The 9,919-nt window shown below is 38.8% G+C and overlaps 1 protein-coding gene across 1 annotated transcript in view; it reads left to right on the forward strand.

Annotated features, from left to right (window-relative positions):
• The window catches only part of LOC107719875 (sugar phosphate exchanger 3-like), a 24,498-nt gene extending 21,412 nt beyond the window's left edge, over window positions 1–3,086 (forward strand). The window contains exons 11-15 of the mRNA XM_016527415.1: window positions 1,407–1,508; window positions 1,652–1,699; window positions 1,813–1,964; window positions 2,250–2,315; window positions 2,760–3,086. Of these exons, the coding sequence (XP_016382901.1) occupies window positions 1,407–1,508; window positions 1,652–1,699; window positions 1,813–1,964; window positions 2,250–2,315; window positions 2,760–2,852 (461 nt within the window). The 3' untranslated portion in view covers window positions 2,853–3,086. The remainder of the gene's footprint in view (window positions 1–1,406; window positions 1,509–1,651; window positions 1,700–1,812; window positions 1,965–2,249; window positions 2,316–2,759) is intronic.
• The last annotated feature ends 6,833 nt before the right edge of the window (window positions 3,087–9,919 follow it).

Genomic DNA, 9,919 nt, shown 5'->3' on the forward strand with positions numbered 1-9,919 from the left:
ATGATCATGTCACACTGTGGGATCTCAGTTGTCATTAATGTCAGACTGTACGACAGTCAAGATGCGTTAAAAACGGGTGTGCGCAAGAAAACTTGTCCGGAGATTTACCTTATCAACCCATACACGTTCAGTGACTGCAAGCTGCATTGCACGAGGGGCTGTAATGTTGTCATTAAAAGTATATGAATGGTGGCAATACCAGCGTATTTATGCAGAATAGTGCAAGCAGCACTACAAAGTACACACCCACATGAAAACAGCAGCGCAACCGGTGTTTATCATAGCAAAGGCAACTATGGTGACCATCTGATCTGGATAAAGACTGGATCTGGTGGCTACGGTGACCTCGGAATAAGAAAGAAACAGACTAATATTAGCGTAGATGCCATTCTTCTAACGATGTAGCAAGTACATCGGGTGTTATGGGAAGTGTTCCCGGTTCCGGTTGTCCTAATTAATGCAGCCTAAATGCAGCCTAAAAATCCTTTAAGTCCTTAAAACAATGCATTAAGAGCCTGGAGGTGAAAACTTTTTGAATTGGATGATCAGGGTAAATTGAACTTATTTTGTCTTCTGGGAAACATGTACGTAGCTTCTGAAGGGCAGTACTAAATGAAAAAAATATGATATTTAGGCAAAATAAGAAAAATGTACGCATCTTCATTCTGTTCAAAGTTTACACCCCTAGCTCTTAATGCATCGTGTTAAACTTACATCTACACAAAATGACACACAAGTCAACCTGTACTAAATGCACAAACCAATCTGATTGCATTGCATGCGAGTCAGGATGTTGTGAATGATATTGATTACTCTGTATCTCCTGCTCAACTTACATTCATTTCTATAGAGTTATATGAAGTCTATAAATCAGCCTATGTGAAATTTTGTTGGAAAACAAAAATGCATTCTAAAACCCTACAAAACAGATTAAATACTTGGATGGAACCCTTCAGTTGATTAAACTCTTTAATATTACACTTTTTAAATACATTACAAAATATAGAACTTAATAAAAATGTTTAAATATGACATTTTTCCTGAAACAGACATTTTGCTTTTGCCTCCTTTAACACTCACAAAGCGCAAGTCCCCAATATTCAAAATGAATCGAAAAACAAATAGATTTGATGCAAAAAAATAAATAAATAATTTGTGTAACAGATAGTTACTTGGGGCTCTTTTTCAATTCTTTTCTTTACCCAATCCATCGCACATTTAAATGCTCCTCTAAAACACTGTCTACAAAGGTGTGGGCAGCTTCTGAACAATTGTTAGCAGCAAAAAAAAAAAAAAGATTTTTGCTGTGAGTATACTGAGGCCTTTGGACACTACATTTCTTCCTGAAGTAGTTTGCAATCACAGTGTAAAGATTTTGCTCATGTGCTGAATGCAGTCTCTTCCAGGAGGAACAGTACAAGGCTTGATCTCAGATGTTTTGGGAAAGCGAGCTCCTGTGTTAGCGATCAGTTTGCTGCTGGCCATGGGAGCGTTAGTGGGATACAGCCGTGAGTTTAGAGACTAAATCATACTGTCTAGAAAATCTAAGTACCCTTTCTAACTCTTCTTTTTTATATCATAATTTGAGAAATTAAAGCAGAATAAATGTTTAACTTCTGTTTTTTAACTTTTTTTTTTTTTAATTGCTCAGACTCTCCAAATAACCAGCTGGTAAATGGAGCTCTTCTAGCAACAACAGGTGACACATTATAATATGATAAAATAATTTATAACTATAAACTCAATTCACAATTATTCCTCGTTCTTGTATTGGAAACCTTAACATTTGAATATGTTTATAATTTGTTTCAGGTTTCCTTATCGGAGGCCCATCAAACATAATCAGTTCAGCGATTTCTGCAGATTTGGGTCGACAGGAAGCACTGCAGAATAGTCAGGAGGCTTTGGCCACAGTCACAGGAATAGTGGACGGCACAGGCAGCATTGGAGCTGCAGGGGGACAGGTAATGTGTTAAGATGCCAAGAAGCTCTCTTCCAAAGAGATGCTTTAAATTGTTTTCTTTGGTTATAAAAATTTAACCACATTTGTATGTTTACTTGTATCTATTGTATCTGTTTATTTGTATTTGTATCTTTTTCACTCTGAATTATTGCACTGCGGTAGTTATATGCAAATCATGTTCATTGTGGATGTTTATTTTTTATTTAATTATATTATTATTGTTGTTATTTCTGTGCTGCTAATCATCATGTGTAAGTACTAATTTAAAAATGTCTTTGTTTTGTAGTATCTGGTATCACTTATTGAGAGCAAATTAGGATGGATGTGCGTCTTCTATTTTTTCATAATCATGGTAGGTTAATTGTGATGCGACAGCACAAGTTCACACATTCAGTCAGTGAAACATTAAAGCCACTCTTAATCACAACCCTGCTAAAATGTAGTGCAAGTACTTGCGCTCATTGGCACCCCCACCTGCTGGTGGCGCTCTCTAGTCTAGCTTGCCTATGCCTAGAAATGGGCCTGCTCCCTTCAATACTTTTTACCACTGACTAGCATGCAGCAAATCATGTAATGTAATATAACTAAAACTAAAACAAAGGGCACAATCCACAAACCACCCAAACTTCCTATTTCAACAGAAAATACATCAGCACAAGAAAGAAAACTTTGCCAAACCTTTTTATGGGTCTGGTATAAGATATTTGAACACAGAATAAATAACATCATAAAAATGTTCCGCAAGTTGAGCTGAGCTGAGCAAACATTTTAACATTTGTTTTTCTCTCATCCACAGACAGGGTGCAGTGTACTCTTCATCATTCCACTCCTTTACTATGAAATCCGCTCCTTGTGCCGAGACAGTCAAGCTCGAACGCATCAGCTCTGAGTTGGACTTCCTTTGCCTGAATCTGAATGGAAAAATAGGGACATTTTGAAAATACAGACATCCTATTTGAGAATTCACCCTCTGTTTTGGAATGTTGCTTTCAGCAACAGAAACCTTACATTAAGTCTGGGTACTCCATATCAAGGCAATGTTCAGACAGGCAGAAAATATGTGGTTTTTCTTTTATTAAAGGGGTCATATGATGCGATTTCAATTTTTCCTTTCTCTTTGAAGTGTTACAAGCTCTTGGTGCATAAAGAAGATCTGTAAAGTTGCAAAGACTAAAGTCTCAAATCCAAAGAGATATTCTTTATAAAAGTTACGAGTCAACAACGCCTACCTAAAACGGCTCGTTCTAACACACCCCACATGTCTACGTCACGATGTGAGAAGATTTGCATAACGCCGCCCAAATATTCACGCAAAGAAAGAAGGCGTAACTTTTATTCTCACTGTACTATTGTTGTTGCCGCCATGCCATACACGCCATGCCGTGGAGACACTGTGTTTCGTTGTGAAAGCGAAACTACTTTGTTTGGCCTTCCAAAAGAGGACGATATCCGCTTTGTCATGCCTAGAGCTGATCCGTGCTGATTATCTTCGCGCTGTGGATCGCCGGATTGGCTTTCACCGTGGACGAAGCGGAGTCCAGCCCGGGGTCGTCACATGTGGTTGCCGCAAGCCCGCCGGCGACTCCTTCGTCAAATCCGCCAGCCGCGCCATTCTCAAGCTCACCAGCCTCCTCTCACTTAGCCCGCCGGCTGTTCCTCACTCTAGCCCCCGGCCTCCGCTCACTCTAGGCCGCCGGCACGTGTGACGCTGTGTTTCGTTGTGAAAGCGAAACTACTTTGCTTGTCCTTCCAAAAATGGACACGACTAGAAATCAGTAGGGATGTAACGATTAACTGCGAGCCGGTTGAAAATCGATTCAAATATGTGACTCAAAATAATGTTCTTTTTAGCAACATCATATGACCCCCTTAACATGAAAACCAAATTTTACAAAAATAATCTGATTCTGATCTTATTTTTTGGAAGACTCTTGGCAATGTGATGACTCGTACATCATTACTCTAGCAATTAGTGTCTAAGCAAAAGAACTGAAAAATGACGTGAACAAAGCCTTAGATTTGTTGCAGATCTTTTTTTAAATCTCTCCCTCAAATTATTCCATTTATGACAGCCTTCCCAGGATGCTACTTAAAGGGTTAGTTCACCCAAAAATGAAAATTCTGTCATTATTTACTCACCCTCATGTCGTTCCAAACCCGTAAGACCTCCGTTCATCTTCGGAACACAAATTAAGATATTTTTGAAGGAATTTGAGAGCTCTCTGACCCTCCCATAGACCGCAAGGGTTCTTACATGATCAAGGTCCAGAAACGTAGCAAGGAGATCGGTAAAATAATCCATGTGACATCAGGGGTTCAACCGTGATTTAACAAAGCTACGAGAATACTTTTTGTGCTCAAAAGAAGAAAAAAAAAACGACTTTATTCAACAATTTGTTTCCTCGCTGTTTACGTCGTTTACACTTTGATTTGAACGAAAACGTGTCCACATGGCGCAGCTGACACAATACAGCGTACGCAATTTACATTCAGTGGATACTCTCCAAAATGGCGCTAGGGTGACGCAGAGGAGATGAATTGTTAAATAAAGTCGTTATTTTTTTTCTTTTGCACACAAAAAGTATTCTCGTAGCTTTGTAAAATCACGGTTGAACCCCTGATGTCACATGGATTATTTTACCAATGTCCTTGCTATGTTTCTGGACCTTGATCATGTAAGGATCCTTGCTGTCTATGGGGAGGGTCAGAGAGCTCTCAGATTATTTCAAAAATATCTTAATTTGTGTTCCGAAGATGAACGAGGTATTGCGGGGTTTGGAACAACATGAGGGTGTGTAATTAATGACAGAATTTTCATTTTGGGGTGAACTATCCCTTTAAGGCCTGTTTTTGTTTTAATTCTATGTATTGGTGTCAGCACATTTTTATTAAAGTTTTTAAATTCCAATTTTATAATTGTTGTTAGAGGGCAGGACCCTCTTGAGTTTAATTAATGGTGATTGTAGCCCGATTGAATAGTTTATCGAATGATTACTTGAACTGAGGACATAGGTTCATAGCAGGTGGTAATTTGGGTGTTAGATGTACACCATTTTTTTCAGTTGCACTTTAATGTCAAAAATGTTAAATGTATAATAGTATATTTAAATGTAACACTACAATTCAGCAAATGTATGTTTTGCATTTAAACTATTGGAACATGTACAGCTATTGCTTGAATGTTTGAAATTTGTGGTATGTTGTTCCTACATATATAGTTGTATATAAGTCATAATAAATACAGGCAAATAACCTGTCTTTATTGAACTGCTTAGAGGTAATCACCCAAACATCCATGCATCCAGCCATGTTCACTCATTCTCAGCCACTACTGTCACCTTTACTATGTTCATAAAAATTAAGGAAAATATATTACTTTAATTTACAATCTTGATTGCTTTTCTTCATAACATCAAAACAGGAACGACCAACAGAAGGAAGTTAAGTTATTCAACAACAACTTTTAAGGTGTGTTTTTTGGTTCATAGACACCACCCATCGGTAAGAAGATATCAAAACAATATACAACCTAACTGTTTATGAACTGAAGCCTGAATATCAAAGAATCCTAAAAAAAAATGTATTGCAGTGTGCACAATAAAAATAAGCAGGACAACTGTTTTCAACATTGATAATACTAAGAAATGTTTCTTGAGCACCAAATCACCATGCTAGATTGATTTCTGAAGGATCATGTCACAGTAAGGATCATGTCTGGGTTAATGATGCTGAAAATATTTGCTTTTAGCTTGGCCATCACAGGAATAAATTACATTTCAGTATAAATTAAAATAGTTATATTTTTTTATTTATTGTATTTTTGATTAAATTAAATGCAGCCTGAGTGAGCAGATGAGAATTATTTAATCATTAATTATTATTTCATCCTTATTACAACCCTGTAGAGCTGCATTAAAAAGGAAAAAATAAGGGGGAAACATGTATCCCCAATCAACCTTCAGAAAAAAAGAAGATCAAACTGTTTAAAGTATGAGAACAGCAAACATACAATTGCTGATAAACTAATGATGTTGGTCTGGCGGCTGGTGGGGAGACTGAGAAGCCCCATGCAGGTCAAAACAGCTCATCTTCATTGAATGGAAGGAGGTGTTTTAGAACCTGACATGATCACCACCTTCCAGTCCTGTATGGATTTAAGTGGAGCTGCCAGTCCCCTAGACCCTAAAACACAGTCAGGTAACAACAGTGCAAGAATAAGTAATTTATAAACAAACACACAAATGTAATGCAAACTTATTTGGCATTATGCTATACTTCACCATTAACTGAAACTTGTCATAATTTACAAATCCTCTGCAAAAATGTAGCCAGAATATCATTTTTTACAAATTTTTACTAGATATATCTTCCATACAGTGAAAATGATATAGTATGTGATAATGAATAGTGACTTACTATTCATATTACTATTCATATTACTATTCAATAGGCTAACATTCTACATAACATCTCCTTTAGTATTACACAGAAGCAGGGGCGATTCTAGGATTTTCATTTTAGGGGGGCTCAGCCCCCAGTGAGGGTATAATAATAATAGCCTAAAAATAAAAAAAATATATATTTTTTTTTTATTAATAGGGGTCGTATACTAAACTTATTGCAGTATTCCACTGTATTGCATATTTTTATAAAGTGTGCGTTCATATGTGCTTCATTTTCGCTGGAGGACAGCTGTGGTGTGATGAGGGGTGAACGCAGCGAAAACTTAGGCTACAGTAGGTGGGGAACCGATTATTGCTTCCCCATGATATTTTGTAAACTGGATTTATGACAAAGAACTGCACAGATGCAATCTATCGATAAACACACACCTTCCTCTATTTCTCGCTCTGCGGATTGAAAAAGAGCCAAGCAGCAACCTCCCGGTCTCTCGCCTGACACCAACACGGAAATGACAAAAACTGCAGTTTATCGACTGACCGCTAGAGGCTGGCACCAAAAGGGAGTCTGTCCCATAGACCTGCCATGTTAAAATACCCAACTTTACAGCAGAAAAAACTATGTTTACAGCCTGGTACAAAAAGTGGTTTTGTTCTATATGGGTAATTTTGCCCTTCCTGACAACTGTGAGGGGGGTGAATTTTTTTATAACTTATCTGTTGAAATTATATTAAGCCTTAAAGTTGTGCATAATTAAGGGCGTGGCCACTTGCGTGACAGGTGGACTGCCGCTCTGCTCCAGAGTGTGAAACTCGCTAGACCAGGGCTATTCAATTAGTTTCATTTGAGGGCCGGATTATTGAATTGAAAATTTGAAGGGGGCCAAGGGGGAGGGGCCCATCCCGATCTCTTTCTGGGGGCCTATAAAATTTGAAATTAAATTTAAATGCATATTCAGCAGTAAAATCAACTAATATTACCAACACCAAAATCTATAAAAACATTAGTATTGTCTGTAAGTCGATTAAAAAAAATAACTAATTAATCGCAAATTTTTCTGTAATTAATCATGATTAATTGCATAAATATATTGTCTGAATTTCACATTGAACCTCCAAATTAATGTAGAAACAACCTAAAGGTGGTATATTTTAAATATGTTGCTTCTCTTTACAAAGTAGCCTATTATTAACAAAGGCCAGTATTTTTGATTCCAATACTGCTACTGATGTCTCTATTAGCCTCTATTAAAGTTTCTATTAGTCTCTTAGCCATTAATTATAGCCATTCAACATTACAGTATAATTGAAAGACATTATTTTTAACATTTAGTATAGGCTCTGAAAAAATATAACTTTTAATTTAAGTGAACTTAAAACAATCTTCACATAAACTATAAATTATATTTTATAGTTTTTGCATAATTGTGTGTTTTTGTCGGTAGAAGAGCTGCTGGCATGCTGTCAGCGCATGCGTACAGCAGAACGCGCAGCCTTTCAAACTGTACTCCATCTGATAATCATCTTCGTTCAGTATCTGCGCTATTTCTCGCCAGAAGTTATGACGGATAACACTGTCTTTATACTTGTTCAAACTAGAGTTGTGGATATCTCATAACCCTCACACAAGCGCTTGCCAACGCTGCCATCTATTGATGTTGCAGTCTCCGGAAGGTTGTTGTTCCGTCTCTTCCTTTACTTTTTCGGCAGTGAAACAACGGTCTGGGCCAGTGATGCCACCTTGTGGACAAACTAATTAGTGCAAAAACAAGGCGTATGTGCGACCTGCGCGTACTCTTCCCTCGGGCCGGATGAAGATGATTGGCAGGCCGGATTGGGCCCGTGGGCCGCCAATTGAATAGTCCTGCGCTAGACTGTGAAACTTATAGTGCTTTCACACCTGTAGATAGATTGCTTTGTTCCGAAACAGGGATTAAAATGATTACAATGTTGCTTTCTATTCTTGGTGCGGTTTGCTTTCACATGGCAAAGTTTCTAAACGGACCAAATTTTTTTATACAAGTCACGCGCGAGTAAACTGTTGTCTCATTGGTCAAAGTTCCACGGTTTATTTTCCGGGATTCCACTTAGCTGTCACGGCTGTCATCCGTCAGGATGGAACGACAACAGCTTTTTTTTTTAAAGCTAATGCTTTTCACGGAACTTACGTAATTACCCATTATACATTGTGATATAGCGTGGTTCGTTGGTCCGTTGGATCGGATTGCTTTCTCACTACAACCGAACCGCTCCAGAGTTTGTTTTCAATCGAGCCAAGACCACCTCGTTCAGGCGATCTCGGACCGATTGTTTTGGCGCGGATCCGGGCGCGATTGCCGTGTTCACATATGCCCAAACGAACCGAGCTAAGGGGGGAAACGCACCAGGTTCCGAAACAACGAGCCAGGCGTGAAAGCGCCCTTAGAAAAATGGCTTTAAAGATTTTTATTTGTCCAGAAAAAAATTTATTATTAGGGGTGCAACGATTCACTCGTTTTATCGATGCAGTAAAAGAAAGGAGCCGAAGTCTGCTGCCGTTTTTATATGAAATTTAAAGGGGACTGAGGCAATCACGAATTCGTATACAGTTTATGGAGCTAATTGCAAAATTTTAGGGGGGTATTGCTATAGCCCCCCCCTAAAAATGGCCTAGCGACGCCCATGCACAGAAGAAAGTCACACTGGTTTGTTTAGAACCACATAAGGGTAAGTAAATGATTTTGAGGGAACAATCCTTTTAATTGTGTTAATGTAGTTGTGTTGTCATGGCACAATACATTTATCTTCATGTAGCACATTGGATATTAGAATAAACTCTAGCATATTATTTATTCTTTCAGTTTGACATCCCAGATCTTGCTTTCACACTTGGTTCGCTTGCCTGGACCGAACCCAATTCGATTGCTCCCCCTGCCCCCGCTGGACTGCGTTCATATTGTTTTATTTGGGTCCGAACCGCGGTTCGTTTGCGTCATCAAGCCAGCAGCTGTTTACCCCATTGCTTAGTAACGATGGCGCAGGAGAAGGCGGCAAATGCATAACATTGCTCTCTGCACTTTTATATATTTAAGTTTTTGAACTGTTCGTTTTGTTTACAAAGCTTCGGTACATAACGGCACTTACGTCTGTCTTACGAATGTACTGCAAATGCTCTAAGAACACTGAAGGCGAACAGAAATGAGATATACAGCTCTCTGTTTGCAGCGCGTCAGTCATGCTCGTCAGGAAAGTGAGTGAAACACATTCAGAAACACACATTTTTATCATATAATACGTCATTAATAGCGGTTCACTTCCGCGATTTGGTACGATTGCGTTCACATCAGCAGCGAACCATACCGGAATTCACATGAACCCCAGACCACCCTTTTTAAGGATGCTTTCACACCTGGCTCGTTGTTTCGGAACCTGGTTTCCCCCCCTTAGCTCGGTTCGTTTGGGCATATGTGAACACGGCAATCGCGCTCGGATCCGCGCCAAAACAATCGGTCCGAGATCGCCTGAACGAGGTGGTCTCGGCTCGAGTGAAAATGTACTCTTGACTGGTTCGGTTGTA

The sequence above is a fragment of the Sinocyclocheilus rhinocerous genome, unplaced genomic scaffold (genome assembly GCF_001515625.1).
Source record: "Sinocyclocheilus rhinocerous isolate Xijiao unplaced genomic scaffold, SAMN03320098_v1.1 scaffold2196, whole genome shotgun sequence".
In the NCBI taxonomy this organism is placed as follows: Eukaryota; Metazoa; Chordata; class Actinopteri; order Cypriniformes; family Cyprinidae; genus Sinocyclocheilus; species Sinocyclocheilus rhinocerous.